General features: G+C 32.3%; 1 protein-coding gene across 1 annotated transcript in view; it reads right to left on the bottom strand.

Moving 5' to 3' along the window:
* The window catches only part of LOC118187345 (core histone macro-H2A.1-like), a 71,897-nt gene that overhangs the window by 31,748 nt on the left and 19,101 nt on the right, over positions 1–21,048 (bottom strand). The window contains exons 4-5 of the mRNA XM_035357542.2: positions 15,937–16,023; positions 153–243 (exon numbers count right to left, since the gene is read on the bottom strand). Of these exons, the coding sequence (XP_035213433.1) occupies positions 153–243; positions 15,937–16,023 (178 nt within the window). The remainder of the gene's footprint in view (positions 1–152; positions 244–15,936; positions 16,024–21,048) is intronic.

Here is a 21,048-nt window from a genome sequence, read left to right as displayed (position 1 = left end):
AATGCAAGATATCATACTACTTTACAAACTTGGTCAAATATTTGAGAGTTCATAAAATATTTTTCTGAAGTGTCTTTAAACTTAAGCTCATAAAATTTTAAAATATTTAGCAAGTGCCAGAAACATATATGAAAATATAAATAAAATATTACCTATATCACTACTCATATGCAAAGTGGCATTTGTGGGATGAAGAACAGCATCAGATGTCACATTGATGATATCACCTTGTATCACAATTAACTGCAAGAAAAATTACTTTCTCAAATATACAACACAGATTATATCATATTTAAAACAATACCTATAATCCATTAAAATGACAGATTTTATGTGCAGTAAAACTAGTTGTATGTGTTAAGAAAACTAACACATACAAGCCGTACAAAATTTTAAACTATTGATGATTTATTATTCTTTCAAAAACAAATGTTTAGACACAATAAACTTTCAGATTAAACAGCATGCTGGCACCAGCATGTTTCAGTTTAAGAGTGAGTTGGCACCAAATTTTACTGGGGACAAGAATGGCAACCTTAATAAATGTATACAATTTCATGAAAAGAATAACTATTTTATTAAATCTAAAGTGAGCCCCCAAAGCAAAGACAAATACAGAAATTTATAAATATGAGTGCATGTAATTATTCCAATCAGCAACTCTACAATGTTTCATCCCTAACTGAAATTGGAAGAATTCTACAAACATCATGAGCTCTTGTCATCAGAAGTAAATAAACAGAACTCTCAGAAAATGAAAGCGTAAAGCTTCTCCAATCAGCTTCTACACTGTAAGATTCTGCCCTCTCTTTCCTTTTTCTTCATTTTTCTGTGATATAATATTTTTCCGCAGTTCCATTTAGGTACTTCAGAATTAGAAAACTACAATTTCATTCTGTTGTTTTTGAGCTAAATATTTCTGTATAGATGACACCTTTCTTTGAAGAAATGCAAAATTTTCAATTTATTTACCACATTTAGCACTTTGTTGAAAAACTTTTGACAGGTATCCCATTAACTGGAAAGTATCATGAAAGCTCTAGACGGAATTATTTCAGCAAATTTGCTTATAATACCTAAGCCAGGGGTTTCCAAACATTTTCAGTATGTGGCGCACTTACAGTTTGGTTATTTTTTCACGGTGTTCCTGTTGCAATATTTCTACCATAACGATAATCAGGCACAGAAATAAAAACAAGAATTTTATGAAAAAGTATAATAATTTTAATTGATCAGCAAACATACAAATAAAAGAAAACTTCAGCAATAAATTAGAAACTCATTGTGACAGGTAAGCTTCTTGATGCCCATACAGTTTTTTCAAATCAGAGAAGACGACTTGAGACAGTCTCATTTTTTGCCCCGCGTTGATTTTCGAACAATATATGGTTTTTATTAGAGCGAGAGCTGAAAACCAAGCTTCACACAAATAGAATGCCACAAAGGGGATGAGGATCCTTAGAGCTTTAGAACTTAAAATTAGATACTAAATTTTGATTGAAATCCAAAACTTCTAATTAAACTCTCTTCATCTTGTGAATGAAAAGGATCTTGGATTAACATAAATTTCTCTACATTATCTTCTGCAAACCAGTCAGTGAGCTTTGAAAGGTGTTCCATGAAAAGGGACAGCAATTCCTATAGAACGAGAACTTTATTAGAAGTTGTGTATTGGTACACTGTAGAAAAATAATCTTTCTACACTGACCGCTTTCAGTGGTCTAGTTTTTATACAGTTTTTATGTAGAGTACCATTGTCATAAGCACTATCAGTGCATCACATTGAGAACCATCATGTTTTTATCCACAACTCCAGCTTTTTCCTAAAATCTGAAATCCTTTTTTACAAGTTTCAAGATGTGCATACTGTAGTGGCTGATTCAAAAACTTTAGTTTGTCAAAAATGCAGTCCTAATGTGCTAGTGTAAACAAAAAGACTGGGTCTGCAAAATTCTTAGTGATCGCATGACCTTCCTCTTGCAGAAAAGTATGAAATTCTTGATGCCATCCGAAGGCACAAGACTGGACATTGTCACGCAAAAGCTATCGTGAAATGCAATAGCATAACATAGCCATGTGTTCAGCTTTCATATCCTTGCATAGGTTTTTGAAAATAATTGCTTTTGGCCATCTAGTTTTTATGTAGTTCCCTATGTCTATGACCTATTCTAACGTCATACTCAACTGAGAACTAAGCGACTTCTCAGTAAATAATGTAGTGAGTCCACACAGCATGCAGTGTTTTTCTGCAAATAAATGCCTATAGTCCCACATAGCGACCGTATATTGATTTAGCAACCATCAGTACATAAACAGATGCACTTTTTCCAATCTAAATAATTTTCCATTACAAACTTGTCAAGCATTTTGAATAAGACTTGTGCCTCTGCAGTTCCAATGATGCTCTCACAGAATAGAAGATCTTCAACATTATCATCTAGGAAGCAGACATAATGTATAAGATTTGCATCTTTATTACTGTCAGTAGCCTCATCTAAATGTGGACCAAGTTCATGCTCTCTATCAAGTGATCATTGAGATTCTGAGTTACACATTAAATTCTTCGTACATATGAATTATACATTGAGTTCTAATAGCTGCATACAGATACCTCAGAAATGAGTTTCTGTACCATAATATTAATTATGTCGATAGCAGCTCTTCTGCAATAGTGTGCAGTTTTTTTGCACTTCATCACTCAAGCTAGCTTGAAAGAAGCTAGCTGCGAGTTGCTCGGAACTGACAATTGCTTCGTGAACACACTGCCTTGCTTTTGTAAATCTTGAAACTTCCTATTAAAAAAAATAAATAAATAAAAAAAGAAAAAAAAAAAGAGAGAGAGATTTGTCTACCAAGTAAGGGTGAATGATCTCAAGATGTCTCTTTAGCTTACATGGGTGCATACATCTGTCATCATAGTATTTCATTATTATCTACATCTACTAAAATAAAAGCAAAATCAACGTGGCTGTGTATTATCATTCATAAAAACAAAATCAGGAGCAATGGCACCCAAAAAAAGATGCACGTGTGGGGGTTTACTTCATCACAGTAATGATCTCAGATAATTTAACCTCTGCCAAAACTGTGGAACTCCATCCATCTTAATGCCTTCTCATATAAGTATGACCCAAATGGTCTCTTTCCCTGATGTTAGTGGAATGAAAGCATGACCCTACCTCTTTACATATCAGCTGGCACCTGATTGAAATTATTATCATTGTTAAATAAGATGTGATTTCATTTATGAGTTTTCCAAGCTTTGTATTCTCTACACTGCTGTAAATGGTGCCGCTGATGGATTATTATTATTAATTGTCATCAGTCACCATTATGTTCTTTGGCCAATATCCACCAACCTTGTTTATATCTTTACCTGTCATTTGGAAGGCTTTCCAAGCTCATGAAAAAATACTTTTATCAATTCCAAATTCTTGAGTGACAGATGTCAAACTACATTCTTTCTCAAGCATGCCAATCATTCTATCATGTGTAAAATCCTCCTGCTGTTTTTTTTTGTAGCACGGTATGTACAATCTCTCCGATGTCATGGTGCTGATATTTGCATATGCACTGCCCTTTGTACCGATAACAAAAAGCTTTTTCCAACAATTTCATGGTTACATGTTGAAAAATGAATTTGTTTGCTTACATTTTGAGCATTAGTCTATATTCATTACTTAGAGGGTGTTTACACACATTTTTTAGAATGATTTTAGGGTCTTTTAATTAATTTTTAAAATGTAAAGAATATCTTTTCAAAGTTTCATCTGAGAGCTTTTTTTCTGGACCATAAGCCACATCATGATTCTATGACAGAAGAGCTGTTCATAAAATTTATATTCTATTCCTCTCTCACTACTTTCCACAGTCTCTCAGTTGTGATGGTTTTGCACTTAGAAAGAGCTCTTTTGAAGAGACCAAAGACAGAACAATCCATGAATCAGGGGACAAAAATCAGAGGACTTTGCAGAAGTACACTGCTCAAAAAAATTAATAAATAAATAAAGGGACGGTGCTATATCTCCCGTTCTACTGGGCCGATTGACAAAATTCAAACTGTCATGTCTCGAACTGTCAAACTGTCATGTCTTTTCATGTCTTGAAAGTGCGGCTTAGGATATATATTAGATTTATATATAGCACTATTCTAACATAGATATTTTGACACAAAATCGGACTTTTTCTGAAATAACATATCATTTTTTTCCCATATTTCGATTCTATGACTCAAATTATGCCAGAATACCAAGTTTTGTAAAAATCGTACAAGTAGTTTTTAAAATATTAGCTCCTCAATGTTAATTGAATTTGGTAAATATTCATTAATATCTCTTTTTTTATTAAACTTTTATTATTTTTCCTTTCACATTTCGAAATTTAGAATCATTCCAAATAAAATTTACCCCTTTTTTGTGTTTTATTTTTTAAATTTCTATTTTTAAATAATTTTTATAAATTTTTTGAAAAACATTTTGAATTATAACCTATAAAATTTTTACCATCACCTTAAAGTAGGTGTATTTTTAAGCATATCTGCAAAAAATTCGATTTTTTTATTCAAAATTTTCTAAGATATACACGAAAATTACATATTTTCGCATTTTGAAATTTGGCATCTTTTTTTTGAGCGATAATTATGCCTAATGTGGTTTATGGATTTTTGTTAGAGTGAATTGCCACAGCTATTTTTAACCTTAAATTTCAAGTAAAATTTTACGGAGAATTAATTATATGAAAATTTTTCCCTTAATGATGCATAATAAATATTTATTAATACTATATGAAAAGCTATTTTTTTAAACTATAGATATTATTCAAATTTTTAACTTTTTTTTTTTTTTTTTAATTTTTCCCTTTCTTCCTTTTTTTAAAAAAAAATAAGAGTAAATTTTTACCTTCGGCGTTTTATCGTCTGCTACTTTACTTCGTTTAAATCGAATTGTCTAAAACTGAGAATTTTCGTTTGATGTTTATTTGAATTTTATGAAAATATTTTATGATATTAATTGCATAATTCATTTCTAAACAAACTGTTGCTTATGAAGTGGCTGAAAAAGCGGCTGATACTATCATCCATATTTTTAAAGCACAGTATATTTTTATAGAAACATAAGATTTAGAATAATCATTTTTATAAAAGTCAAATTATGATATAAACATACAACCCTATAGAGACTGAATTAATGGAAGTTCAATAAAGTCAAATTATGATATAAACATACAACCCTATAGAGACTGAATTAATGGAAGTTCAATGGTTATGTAGAAATGATCTGCAGCTACTTAATGGCTGGATAAGTCAGCAGGTTCTGTGGACAAGTAAGAATAATTATATAAACGACACCCAACATTCTGGATTCAATTAACAATGAGGATACGATGTTTATTAAATGAATTTAAGAAGTTTTAAAACATAAAAAATCAACTCATTTTTATCCTAAAATGTATTTTTGTGCATAGCGTATTTTCGTTATATCCTTAAAATTCTAATTTGGAATGTAATTGTCAAGAACTGAATCCTAATCATCAGTAATATAATAAGTAATTATTACGGTTATTAATAAATCCTTTTTATAAAGTAATTGCAAATATTTCAAAAAACTTTCTGTCTGAATGCAAATATTTATAATTTTATATTAATCAAGACTGCACACGATATTATTTATTTACTCTTCAATTCTTACCATTAGCCCTAGTAGAAGTTACAAATCAAGTATATTTAATTAAGGAATGCCCATCTAACTTTAGAAACAGCGTACTGTAACAGCAATTCAATTATTGGCGCCGTATCATTCATGTTACTCCCGATTGGCAAGCTACATGATTTTTAATGAGTATTCGGGTTTTGCTAGTAACTTCACTTGGAAATCGCGCTTAAACTAGGTTAGTTGGTTATTTGAACATAGAAAGAACATGGGAGGTATTTGATTAAGATGCTTTCATAGAGAACCTTTGTAAAGAGAACCTAGAAAACTACAAAAACCAACAATGCAGCCTGGGTTAGACTTCGCAACAAACAATTAGTATTTAACAATCTTCAAATGCTAGGCAACTGGTGAGGCTCGAATTAAATCTTCAATTTAATATTTTATTTGTAAATATTTAAAATATTCTTGTATTTTTAGACACAAAAAGCAGAATTTAAGTGTTGTTAATTCGTTAGTAAACTACCAAGCCGTAGTGCAAATGAATATTCAATTTCTTTTGCAATAATTGTATTCACTTAATATTCTTGGAATATGAGCTAAAGAAGGAACGTTATCGGAAGATTAAAGAAGTGTTTAAATCCAGTGATATTAGGTTTGTCTTACAAGCTCAGGATCAAAACGATTCTGCAATTGCCCGAGTAGTTGACTTGTAAATGATTGTGAATTAAGCAGATTATTTTTAATCTTACGTTTTCAGTCAGAAAACGTATTCCAAACATTTGGTATTGCACGACAATGCATCTTTTCATTATTCAATAACCAGTCGGAGAACCGCTTGTATTCAGAAAATAAGTATGTGTACTCAATCGTCCTGCATGTTCTTCAAATTTGTCTTCTTGTGATTTTTTTCTTTCCCCAAAACTAAAGTTGCCTCTCAAAGGAAAGTTTTTTGACATTGAAGAGACAAAAGGAGTATAACATTTACTTTTAGAGGCATGTCAAAAACAGATCTCTACAAGCCTTCTCTTCTATTACATGTTGTGCAGTCAAACAAAAAGTTGCATCAGCGTAAATTCTATAATCTATTTTCATTACACTCTGATTACTTTATTAACATACAGTGAATATTTACCAAATCTTTTACTTCAGCTTAAGAAATTCGGAATTTTTGACGGAATTGTTGTCGGAAGTCAAATTAAATATTTCGATAACCTAATAAATTCAAGGTCGAAGTTTCAATATTTTATTTTCAGAGGGAGGGGAAATTTTTTTCAGTTTTGGTCCATTATCCTAAGTATATTTGCTTCGATTATTTATTTTTCCATAAAAGCGAAAATTTTACGCATGGTATACATATAACGCATAGTTTCAAATTAAAATTTAATAATATACAGAGTGGTTATAATTAAAGTTCCACATTGAATAGGTCATAAAAGGAAAACTACTGAATCAAATGTTATCAAACTTGGTAATTGTGTAAAGAAGGTCATGGGAATTTATTTTCCATGAAAAAAAGGAAGTTCGAAACCTCACCACAAGGGGGGGAAAAGGCGCTGTATGCAATATTGTTAAACAAAATATGGGTCGGAATCTAACTTAACCTTTTGTTACCCGGGTTTAATATGTTGTATACCCTTAAGAAACTTTGAAGTAAGCAAATTACCATTTAAAGGCGTTAAATTCGATAAAAAGTCGAGTGTGCCATCCGTATACGGGAGAAATTCGTCCGTGAAAACTACGAATTAGCGATTAGAAAATGTGAGATCGCAAGTCACTCGTACAAGTGCATACAATCTGGAAATCGTTTTCTTACAGATCGCTAATTTTTAATTTTTGAAGCCTGAATTCGGCACTAAAACATGAAGATACTGATTCAAAACACTTTTAATCGATATGGGCCAAAGAAATCATGTTATCTATCTAGTTCCATTGCATTCTTCTACTGCATTCGATTGCATAGCAGTCATTCCACACCAAACGATGTGGAATGACAGCTAGTTTTATAACTGAACCATTTTTCTCTGAAGAGCAGTCGACAGCTGGACCACTGTGATTGCAGCTCACTTAGAGTCAATGTTAAAATGTTTCGTGGTACATGAACTGCAGTAACGTGGCATTTTAGATACTACGATTTTTATGCAGGGCTGTGCCCCACCTCACATGTGTCGCACAGTTACTTAGGCAACATTTCACAAATAAACGTCTTATAGGCCGAGACTTCCCGTCTTCCCACCAGACCTCAACCTCTGTGACTTTTGGCTATGGTGTTATCTCAAAAGCACTGTTTATGGTGATAATCTAAACAATTTGGCAGAAATGAAAAATTAAGGTACACTGACATGTCCGTAACATTCCTCCTGATATGCTAAGAGCCGCTGTTGAGAATGCAGTAACAGAATTTAACTTGCTTTCAGAAAATGCTGGACGCTACATTGAACATGCTATCTAACATGTTTCGAAAACTATTAAACACATTTTAAACAGATGTTTTCATGTCTTACTTCATTTAACAATATTGCATACAGTGCCATTTTTTCCCTGGTGGTGAGTTTTTGAACTTTTTTTTTTTATTTTTTTTTATTTCCCCGCAGAAAATAAATTCCCATAACCTCCTTTACATGATTCCCAAGTTTGATAACATTTGGTCTGGTAGTTTTCCTTTTATGACAAAAAGGAACTTTAATTATAACCAACACGTAAATTAAACTTTAAAAATTTGACAGCTTGGTTCAAGTCCCAGCTTTAAAAATATATATATAAATATAAATAAATTTTTATATTAATTCTCTTAGAAAGAATTTTTTAAGAAGCTAATTTTTCTCTCGCATTATAGATTGTATAAAAAACACGATCTTTAATGATTTAGATTGTTTCAGCCGAAATAAGAATCGGGTCACTCGGTGGTACACAATAAACCCTGCTGGACTGTTTTATTTCTTTGTCATTTAGCAAAAATCTTTTAATTAAAATATTTATCCTTTGGACTTTGCTTTAAACTTTATTTATAGTTAAAATGACTAGAAAACGAAAAGCTGCCTTCAGCTGAAATACAATTCATGTAATCGATATTTTAAAAAATTGACAAGAATGCAAAATTTATGGAGGTCTACCAATCGAGAAAGCTTAATTTTCTTGTGTGAGCACTGAAAATAACTGTAGAAGAAAAGAAGAAAATTAGGGAGAAAAGTAAGCAAAAATTTGCAGGCAAATTTGGCTGTCAGACATACCAAGATGATTAAAAAAGTTGGACGCATTTGAATATACTTTCAGGATACTTCAAAGAATTTAGGTGTTGAAAGAGAAAACACTTGGACATGTACACCAGCAAATGCCATCAATTGAGCTTGTGTTAACAGAAAAGACAAAAATGATATCATTGCAGATTAAAATGAAGAGCGACTGGTTTTAGACTATATGGTTCTATAAATTTAAATTACGTTACACAACATCATTTCGTATCATAAATGGAGAATCCCATAATTTTCTCAGTCGAATTATTTGAAGATTCAGGAGTTTATCCAGTGATGTGTGTGGATGTCACCTAAAGATGTTTTTTTTTTCCTCCTGATGAAACAGTGGCCGAGCGGTAAAGTCGCTGAACACTGGTAGTTCGTCCGAGGTTCAAATCCCGCGAACGGGCTGGCTGGATGGGCGTTTTCCTGGCTTTCCCCGTGTATGCGAGCCAGTTTTCCTTAGAAAGTCCTCCTCGAAGGCATCCCTCTCCTTAGGCAGACTGCCCTAGTGTGCTTTGTCATAATTAAATAAACCAAAACCTCTTGATGAAACCAGTCTTTCCTTTCATCTCATACCTTCAAAATTTTTAGCCTCTAAAGACTGATAGAGGCTCTGACGAAATACTTCGTGAAGAACTTTCTAAGGGAAACCAGCTGGCATACACGGTACACATGAGAAAATCCACAAAAACGCCCATGCAACCAGTCCGTTTACTGGGATTCGAACCCCGGAGTGAACTACCAGTGTTCAGCGACTTTACCGCTCGGGTGTTTGTGGGCCTTTATGAAATGGAAGGTGATAACTTTATTTAAAATGATTGTCAGAAATATTAAGATATTTCGAAAAGTTGGATGCTTTTTAATATACTTGCAGAATGCCTAAAGAAAAAGAGCAAGAATAAAGTAAAATGCCTGAAGAAAAAGAGAAGAAAAAATAAATTTTTGTGTAAAATTTAGTATTTGTATTTTTTTTTCAATTAAAAACCTTTTAATCTTATGATATTTGATTCTTGCAATTTCAAAAATAAAATATTTGACTAAAATATGAATAACATTTTAAGAAAGTAGGATAAAATTGTGTAAAGCAATGGGCACAATGATAAAACTGTTTAAAGCAGTGTATGCAAGTCATCCTAAGTTAAAATGTCGGTTATACATCTCTCTTATTTATATATGTTTTTTCTGAACGGAACATTGAAAGGCGTGTTAATTGTGCTTTACTGTATTTTTTCTTTTAATATATGCAGTTTTCAAACGCATCGTAGTTTGGGTTACAAAGTATTCTTCCGAAAGAAACGCAATTCAAATAAATAAAATCAAATTCTGCAAAATTTATATTAATAAATATATTTAAAATGCTCAGTTCAAAGGAATAAATAGAAAATTTTAAAACAATTATCTGGAGAGACAATGCAACACAAACAATTAAAAAAAAGTACAAAAATTTAAAATTACCTAAAATAATAACTATGACCAAAAATATATACAGTCAAAAGTCATTAATTCGGACACCCATAATCCGGAATGATCTATAATCCAGACCTCAAAGCTAAAATCTTTCTGCGCATAGGCGTTTACGCGTGCGCGCAAGACCTTTACGACTGCGCATATGCAGCTGCGCAAGCGCAGAATACGTTTTCGCGTGCGCGTTTAATGTATAACGGACGGTATAAGCTAAAAATATCTAATTATCTATTTCAGTTAATGTTGATGATTGCGTTGTTCCTTAATCTTCAAATTGGATCCGGCTTATTATTTTTTGCAGACTGTAAGAGCAATTTTATAAAAGTAAGCTTGAACTTTCAATTATGTCAAATAGAATTTCCGATGCTGGAGCTCCCAAAGGATCTAGAAAATGAAAGTATGTTTCGATGTCCATCAAACAAAAAGTGGAATTGCTACAAAAAATGGATAAAGGCATATCCTTTGTTTATGTAACCATTCCGAAATCTGTTTATCAATTTCACGCAGCTCTGCGGGGGGGGGGGGGGGACGCCGCGGCACACAATGAACTGGAAGTTGATCTGTCAGCACTATCGTTATCTTCAGGGCAGATGTTTTTATTTTATTTGGCTTATAATTCCTTACTAAATGTAGTATTTCATCTCGATGTACTCCGTCTTTGATATGATTTAAATCAAATTCCTCGTCATTATAAATATCCCGAATACAACTCAAATAGTTTTCTGGTTGCAATTTTCTAATTTCGGCTAAGCGTAATGTATGCTTTACGCATGTGCGTGTTGAAAGAAATGTTTAGTAAAGTAAACAAATGAATATTAAGCTTCTTTTTTTGTAAATTTTGATACCCTTTAGATCATAATTGCTCATTATTTTATAAATTACGGTTTCATATTTTTAATTTTATAATTTCTGCATGCCATCTTACCAGATTTAAACTGATGATCTATAATCCGGAAAAATCAATAATCCGGAATCGCCAAAGTCCTGACGAGTCCGGATTAAAGTCTTGACTGTATAAAGAAAACTATTTGAAAAAACCATGCAACTTAAACAATTGAAACGAAATTAAAAAAAGAAAAAATTACTTAAAATAATAACAGTTATAATTAAAAATATAATATAAAGAATATTATTTGGAAAAAAGGAACGATTGTGACTTTTTTCCCTCTCAAAGGAAAGGAAACTAGGTTGCCATATATTAAGATGTTCGCCAAGTGAACTATTCTTGGCGCAACTGGAAAAAAAGTGCCAACATAAATTTGTGAATTTCTCCATAAATTTTGCTCCAAATTTTACAAAATTTCATATTTAGGCATAATTTGAGATGTAGAATCGAAGTATGTAAAAAAATTGGTATGTTTTTTCAGAAAAAGTCCAATTGTCAAAATACCTATGTTAGAATAGTGCTATATATAAATCTAATATATATCCCTTAGTCGTGCTTTCGAGACATGAAGAACGCAATTTGAATTTGTCAATTGGCCCAGTAGAACGGGAGATATAGAACTGTCTCCCCCTTTTTTTTTTAGCAGTGTACATTGAAAAAGTATATGTGCAACACCTGTAACAGGCTTCATTTTTTTTAAAGAAATACAGTGGCACTTTTTGGAGTATGGTTAGTTGCTTTGTCTTCATGAAATTTCCCTCTTTGAAAGTCACTAGGATTAAGAAATGGAATTTTTTCTGTCAGTATCACACATGAAACTTTACCTTGATTGTAACCAATTTTAACATTTTTTTCCTACTCTTTTTATTTTTAATTTCCCATTGTAAGAGAATCCTGTGACAATCATAAACACTTACTGAAACTTTCTTTGCATTGGTGGAATCAGGTTTTATCTCCAGTTAAACAGTTTTCATACAAGGTTCTACAAATTGTTTGGGGCTGAGTTAATGTCTTGATGAAAGCTGGTGAACATTATGTTTTTTAGTCTTATTAGGTTGTAAATATTGATTTATTAATTTATTTATTGTCATCACACATATCTTTAAAGACCTTGAACTAAATTTCTGCACTGTCGGATTTTCTCTTCTTACCAATGATTTAACTTTAGAAACACTATGTAGCTTTTCAGGTGCTTGCTTGGAGTCTTCTAAAAAATATCAAAATGAGTATGCAATAATAGAGGAATATAATAAAAATTTCAAAAAAGCAGAAGTAAAGGCAGAAATGTATTCAAAGAAATGTTCAAGGCCATGCTCTGGAAGAAAAATTGAATTTTTACACTTTGTGTGATACTAGCAAGTCCGCCTATAGTGCAATCATATTTCTAGAGAACAAATGAGAGAAAAAGATTAGAATTTATTTAATTGAAGCTAAAAGTATACTAACTCCTTTAACAAAGATAATAAATAATAACTCAACTAGAATTGTTAGCATGCTTGATAGAAATTCACCTTACTGTAACAGTGAAAGAAGCTATGAATTTAAAAGGAATTCCAAGCACCTGTTGAACTGACACTTTAACCGTTTTATTCTGGATAAGGAATGAAGATCATTGAGGAACATTTCTCAATAACCGAGTGAAAGAAATAAAAGGTTTAACATCAGAAGAACTATGAAAGGTACAAGCTGGCTGACCTCCCTTCTAAAGGTTGTTCCACTGAAGTTTTGCTTAGATCTAGATGGTGAGAAGGCCTACCATGGCTTTGAGTCTGCAAACAAAAATCTTTTGAAGAAAAGATACAAATAATTTCATTTATCCAATACTTTTACCGTCTAATCATCAAACTGCAGAAAAATTAATTTTCAAACAACATACAATGCTTTCATGTTCCGGAGTTCAAGTTGTTTTGGCACACATTCGTTAATGGTTTTGAATCCTAAGAGAATGCAAAACAGTTCAAAGAGTAATTGCAAAAGCTATAATGCAAAGAAAATCAAACCAATTCTAGCCCCACTACTTGAAGATAGGATCGGTAACGATTTGGCTTTTGAGGTTACTAGAGTAGACTTAGCTGGACCTCTTTAAGATGGAAAGAAAAGCTGGATACTTTCAATCAACTGTGCCATATATGGCACACCATACACCTTGAACTGACACAAAGACTTTTCACTAGCAATTTTTTTTATTGGGGTTCAGAAGTTTATAGTCAAATATGAATGACCAAAGACTATGTATAGTGAAAGTGGTATGAATTTTGTCAGAACTAACAACTTGTTTCGTTTTCTCGATTGAAATAAAACTGCAAAAGAATGTTCCATTTTGAAGATTACATGAAAATTTAATCCCACTACAGCTGTGTTGTGGGGCAAACGGTACGAGCAACATTACTGAAACAGTGAAGAAAATTTTGAGAAGAACATTAAGGAAAAGCTTACCCCACGTAACGATTGTATCCTTTGGAAGTGATAGATGACGAGAACTTGTTTTCACATAAACAAAAGCAATTTAACATTCATGCCAGTAAAGACATTAACATTCATGCTAGTAAAGACATTAACTTGATAATGTCTTTACTAGCATGATAAGATAGTTAAAACTAGATGCTCCTGATAAGATAGTTAAAACTAGATGTGGTAGGACAACTGAAAAACTTTTGCAGTATAATTAGTTTTTTTTTTTTTTTTTTAAATTTTTTTTTTTTTTTTTTTTTATTCACAGCTGCATCAAGTATATTGTTGTTTAATCTCCTACTTAAGTATACTGTATTTTGATTTGTATTCCACCCACCATAAATCAAAAGGTGGGAGGAGACGTCATGAGTAACTCAACATTTGTATAAACATACTTTTCCTTAAAAGTTATTTTTCAAGGTTTGGCAACCATGTATTTAGTTTATGTTTAGAATACTAAAAACAAAGGATTAAATAAAAGCAAAAATAGTTCACTGTGTACTTAGAGAGAATGACAGTGTGCACAAAAATGTACCATGATGCTTAATTTTTACAACTGTTTTTTTTTTTTTTATTATTATTATTTTATTTTATTTATTTATTTTTTTTTTTTAAGCCAAAACAAATCATTCTGTACAGAGGAAGAACAGCAACGGTAAAAAAAGGAAGCTATGAGTTTTATTCTTTATTTTCTAGTGTTTTTAAATTTGTTAATTGGTTGCAACTTTATGTTATTGCTTATCTTATTGCTTCACCATTTTTTTAAAGTGGCTGTTGTCTTTCCTGTCTTAGTGAAAATTAGTCATCCACAGTTGGTAACTCAAGGAATGCAGATAATCAGATAATATTAAATAAAGTTCAGATACTTTATATAAATTAAAAAAAAAAAGTTACTTAAATTGCAAAATATGTGTTAATACACTTCTTGCAGTGCCTGTGTAGAAGCCCAAACTCTAAGGCCACTCACATGAACATTTAACCTGAACATCAATCAATTTAAAACAGTTATAAATTAACACATATTTAACAGGCAGGTATTTAATACATACTTTAATCAAATGTGTTAATAAACTGAAATGATATTTCTATGGTTATTTAGATCTCTATATTATATTAGTTTATAAACATATCATTTTTTATCTTTATAAAAGGAAGTTTTTTTAAACTTTCTTTTATGACATCAAAATTCCTATTTCTCAAAGAAAAGATGAATATATATTTTCCAATTATGTTCTCAATTAAGATATTAAAAATATGTAAATGTAATTAGTTTAGATCCAACCAGGCCACAGAAACTCCATACAATAATTAAAAATATAAGCTCGGCAAAATACAAAAATTAATTACAGTCAAAAGTCGTTAATCCGGACTCGTCGGAACTTCGCCGATTCCGGATTATCGATTTTTCCGGATTATAGATCATCAGTTTAAATCTCGTAAGATGGCATGCAGAAATTCTAAAATTAAAAATATGAAACCGTAATTTATGAAATAAAGAACAATTATGATCTAAAGGGTATCAAAATTTACAAAAAAAAAAAAAAAAAAAAAAGCTTAATATTTATTTGTTTACTTTATTAAACATTTCTCTCAATGTAAGTTGTTTAAGTTGCTTCATTTTATGTGGTAATACGTTCTCTTTAATTCTATAAAAAGACATAATTTCTTGTTCAGTTACAAAGTTCCGCTGTTCAAGTCCCGTTAATTGCTGTGCCGAGAATACCGACTAACTTGTCAATCGAAATTTTTTCGTTTTCACTAACCTCTCTGTCACATTCTTCATGTCTTTATCCATTTTTTTGCAGCAATTCCACTTTTTGTTTGTTGGACATCGAAACATACTTTCGTTTTGTAGATCCTTTGGAAGTTCCAGCATCGGATATTCTATTTGACATAATCGAAAGTTCAAGTTTACTTTTATAAAATTGCTCTTACAGTCTGCAAAAAATAATAAGCGGGATCCAATTCGAAGATTAAGGAACAACGCAATCATTAACATTAACTGAAATAGATAATTAGATAATTTTAGCTTACACCATCCGTTATACATTAAACGCGCAGGCGAAAACGTATTCTGCACTTGCGCACACGCATATGCGCAGTAGTCAGGGTCTTACGCGCACGCGTAAAACCCCTGTGCGCATGTGCCGACGCAGCGCATGCGCAGAAAGTTTTTAGCTTTGAGGTCCGGATTATAGATCATTCCGAATTATGGGTGTCCGAATTAACGACTTTTGACTGTACAGATTACCTTTTGTCCAAGGAAGAGCTTCTTTTCTGACAGCATTGTAACAGCACCAGTTTGATTGCTAAGGGAATTTGGAAGATCTTTGCTAGCCTGAATGTACGAAATATTTTATGTTATAGTATTATTTTCAATTAATATCAGAGAACATTTTTAAAACAAAAGATATGCATTTCATATAATTAATGTATAGTTTGTGATTAAAAGAAATTCAGTACTTTGTAAGTCCAGATTTTTAGATTTCCATCCAAATAGTTAGATTATCTTTCTTTTGCTAAGCATATTTACTGTAATGCAAATGAGGAAATTTTAACATATTTTTCTTAAAGATTACATAATTAAAAATGATACAATTTTATCTCACCTTAAAATGCTCTCTTTTTTGGAAAAAAATAAACAAAGAAATTATTTTCCAAAATAATAAAATACATAATCTCTATATCCCATTTGGCAAAAAACAAAACAAGTAATCCATTTTTATCCATTAAAATTAAACTAAGGCATTTTACTGGTGCTCAATAATAAAATTAACAATAATAAACTTATTATTGATATTGTTAAAATAAGATGCATCTAATAAAAGGAACTGTAGTCATATATTCTGTGGTGTATCGAGAACTTAATCCTAATCGAACTTAAAACTGGTGCATCGCTAAGTATGCGAAGCTATTGTAAACCAGAACACAGACTGAGAATGACGGCAGTAAGAGCTGCACGTATGTATGCGAGTGATGATGTATGTATGTATATAATAATGTAACTAAATGTAATGTCTTGTGCAATAAATACCCACTACAGACACAGTAAAGCTGGCAACGAAAGATATGAGATTTTTAAAAATAGTAGAAGTGCTGTCGTGACGTGTTTTACCACTATCGGAGTACTAGTTATGGATTAGGGGATTCCCTGAAGACTGCTCAAGTTAAAGCTTTTATAATCTTCCCCCTCCCTTGGAGAATCAACCATGGAGCAGCTAGTAGAGCAGAATAAAACTCCGATGGAAAAACTAACTTCAGTTATCACTCCACCAAATTCTAAACTTTCTGTTCAGTTAAAAAAATATAATAAACATGAAGAACAGTTTCATTCATTTTTAGAAAGATTCAAAAGTTATTTAGATACACAAAATGTTTCAAAGGACAAACATGGGAAATTACTGATTTCCAGTTTGTCAGAAAAATGTATAGGCTGTTAAAAAACTTGCTGGCTCCTGATAATCCTTCCGATACAGATTATGATGTGTTAAACACAAAACTGAGAAATAATTTAAATCCGAAGCCACTTAATCATCATTTAAATCCGAAGCCAATTCCTAGCAGGCATGTATTTTTAAATTGAAAGCAGCATGAGGGAGAAATAATTAGTGTGTACATGGCAGAGTTAAGGTCATTTGCCATACCATGTGCTTATGATCAAAGCATGTTAAATACAATGTTGCAGGATGTGTTTGCTGGTGGACTAAGAGATACGGCTATTCTTGATAGAATTTTTGAGCAGGATAATATCAGTTTAGACAACACTTTAAAAATAGCTTTGGCAATGGAAAAAGTGTTAAAAGGTGCAAACGAAATAATTGAGAAACCAGTAGGAATTAAAAAATTTAGTGTTAGGAATAAAGGTAAATTTAAGTCAGTCGCTCTAAAATAAAAATTTGAAAAACAAAACTTTTCAGCTAAGAGTGCTAATGGCAAAATGTGATCATGATGTCCTGGAACTGACCACGATGATAGAAATTCCTGTAAATTTAAAACAAGTATCCTCAGATTTTGTAAGAAAATTGGACACATTGAAAGAGGATGCTATAACACTAAAAATGCTGAAAGCAAAAAAACAAAAAAAAAAACAATTAGATGTAGGAAAGGAAAACATAGTTCCTATAAACAATATAGATTCCAGTGAGGTCAAAAATAGGAAACCACCCATAATGGTCCAAGTGAACATGGAAGGAAAACCGACAGCTATGGAATTGGATACAGGGAATGCAGTATCAGTAATGAGTTTAAAGAATTTCCGGTAAATTTCGAAGAAGAAAATTCAAAATACAAGTCTGATATTTAAAACATATAATGGAAAAAAAAAAAAAAAAACTGATACCTTTATGATTTACTACAGTTAATGTAGAATATAAAGGTGAAAATAAAAACTTAAATCTTTACATTGTAAAAGAAAACCTTGATACAATATTTAATTGTAAATGGCCTTAAGAGATTAATTTAGATTGGACCGCTATAAAGTCAATTTCGGTCTCACAAAAGAGTAGTTTAAATAAATTATTGGAACATTATAAAGAGACTTTGATGAAAAATCAGGGAAGATAAAAAATTATGAGGCTCAACTTGAATTAAAACCATATGTTTCACCAAAATTTTGTAGAGGTAAGGAAGTACCATTTGTGTTAAAAGGCCAGACATATGAAGAAATTGATCGCTGGAAAAAGGTTGGTATAATCGAAAATGTTGAAACATCGGAATGGGCAACTCTGGTAGGACCAGTAGTTAAGCCGGATGGCTCTTTAAGACTGTGTGCAGATTACTCGGTGACAGTAACCCCAAATATTGTTATGCATCAAAACCCTTTGCTGATCACTGAGGGAAAATTTCCATGTTTGAGCGGGAGAAAATATTTTTCAAAAACTGACTTTAAACATGCTTACCTACAAATGAAAGTACACCCTGAGACTCAAAATTTGCTAACAATAAACACACAGAAGGGCTTATATAAGTCTAAGAGATTAATGCTCAGGCTAAATGCAGCGCCAGCAATCTGAAAATGTTACATTGACGGACTATTACAAGGAATGGAAAGGTGTAAAGTCTTCATTGGATGATGTGCGAATAACAGGGTCTGTTGATGATGCACATTTAAATACTTTAAAAAATTTCTTTGAAAAATGTAAAGCTCATGGACTACAATTAAATTTGGAGAAAAGTAAATTTTTTTCCAGATGAAATACAATTTTTAGGTCATGAAATTGATGCTAATGGTTTCCGTAAAACTGATGAAAAAATATCAGCAATTGCAAAAGCCTCAAGACCCAGAAATGTCCAGGAAATTCAAAGGTTTTTGGAATTGGTTAATTTTTATAAGAACTTTTGCGAATTCAAAATTAGTGACAATTGCAAATCCCTCATGCCAATGAACTAAGAAAAACTCAAAATGGGTTTGGATGAGGGATGGTCAAGAAGCTTTTCTAAATAATAAAAAAGAATTGTGTTCATAAAAAGTTTTGATGCATTATGATCCAAAATTGCCCTTAACATTGGCAACTGTTGCATCACCAGTGGGGTTAGGTGCAGTACTTTTTCACAAACTTCCTGATGGAATGGAAAGGCTAATTGCATATGCTTCTAGAACACTGACTGAAACAGAGACAAAGTTTTCTGAAATTGATATAAGAGCCTTGTCAATCATTTGGGGAACTAAAAATTTTTTTCTGTACTTAAAAGGCAAGAAATTTATGCTAATTACAGATTATAAACCTCTTGTTGCAATTTTCGTTCAAAGAAAGGCATAGCAGTTTTGGCAGCAACAAGACTCCTGCACTACACCTTGGCTTTACAGTCATTCCAATTCGGTATTATTTACCGTAAAACAAACTAGCATGATAATGCTGACTTTCTATCGACAAACTAATTACCAACAAACTAACAAACTCAGAGCCACTGTCTATTCAGGATGATGTAACTATTTTTCAATTACAGCAGACTGAAACTCTTCCAATCACTGCCAGAGATTTGACTAAAGAAACTGAAATTGGTGCAGTACTCAGTGCTCTGCTATGAATACTTCAAAGCGGTGGTGAACTGAAGGAAGGGAGATGGAGTACAGTCTTTAATGTGGCTATATAATGTATGGCCAACGTGTTTGCGTTCCAAAATGATACCATGAGAATGTTTTGAAAGAGTTGCACCACCGACACTTAGCAACTGTAAAGATGAAAGCAATTGCTAGATCTTACGTGTTTTGGAATGGTATAGATAAAGATATCGAAAATACTTAAAAAAAAAAAACTGTTTTGAATGCGCAAAACATAAAATAGATACTCCGAAAGTAAAGGTTCATCATTGGAAGTGTTCCAATGGAATATATTCACATCGATTATGCAGGACCTATTTTTGAGAATATGTTTTGATAATTGTCGATGCTCACTCAAAATGGCTAGAAGCCTATCTAATGAAATCAAGCTCGAGTTTCAAAACAATAGAATGAATATGAAACTTTTTTGCATTATTCGGATTGTGTGATAATGGGCCACAATTCACTTCACATTAGTTTAAGATATTTCTATAGAGTAACAGAATCAAACACAAAACCACAGCACCATTTAAACCATCTAGTAATGGGCAGGCTGAATAGTATGTGTTTACAGTAAAACAATCCTTAAGAACCATGCAAAATTATCTGGGAACTTTGAGGCAAAAACTCAGTACATTTTTAATGCAATACAGAAAAGCTCCAAACTTTACAGAGCCTGCAATGTTAATGCTGAAGAGGAAAATTCGAACAAGAATACATTTATTGAGACCAGATCTCAAAAGGAGGGTGGAAGACAGAGTTTGAAAAGAACTCTACGAGTTTGTAGACCGAGGATTTAGAGTTGGTGATAAAGTAGTAGTAAGAAATTACCAGCAAGGTGACAGACGATGGAGATTTGGAACCATCCAATCCAAGGATGGGCAACTTCATTACACTATAAATGTTGGTCAGCTATAGTGGCCACATGTCAATCAGATGTGTGATGGAGGAACTATAATTGATGATGGCTGCAAACATCCCCATCCAGCTCTTGCGATTTCCAAACAGCCTGATAAGAGTGGAATTCCAGAACCATCCAAAGCCACCAAGTAGATGAGTCTGTGTTGACTTCCGATCCCAAGGTTTTACCAGATGCTCCATTCAGTGGGATCTGCTGCTGATACAGCCAGGTTCCCAAAGAAGCCAACTGTGCTACAACCTTTGCATCGGTCCATCAGAATTCGATGACCCCTAAATAGACTGAACTTGTGATAAAGGGGAGCGGGATATCAAAAGCTGATGCAGAGCCAAGCATCGCCAAGGACACAAAACTATCGTAAACCTGAACTCAGATTGAGAATGCCGACAGTAAGAGTTGTAAGT

The sequence above is a fragment of the Stegodyphus dumicola genome, chromosome 4 (genome assembly GCF_044657685.1).
Source record: "Stegodyphus dumicola isolate Sdum_Otavi_A_Nest chromosome 4, ASM4465768v1".
NCBI classification, from domain to species: Eukaryota; Metazoa; Arthropoda; class Arachnida; order Araneae; family Eresidae; genus Stegodyphus; species Stegodyphus dumicola.
This window is presented reverse-complemented; position numbering and strand designations above follow the sequence as displayed.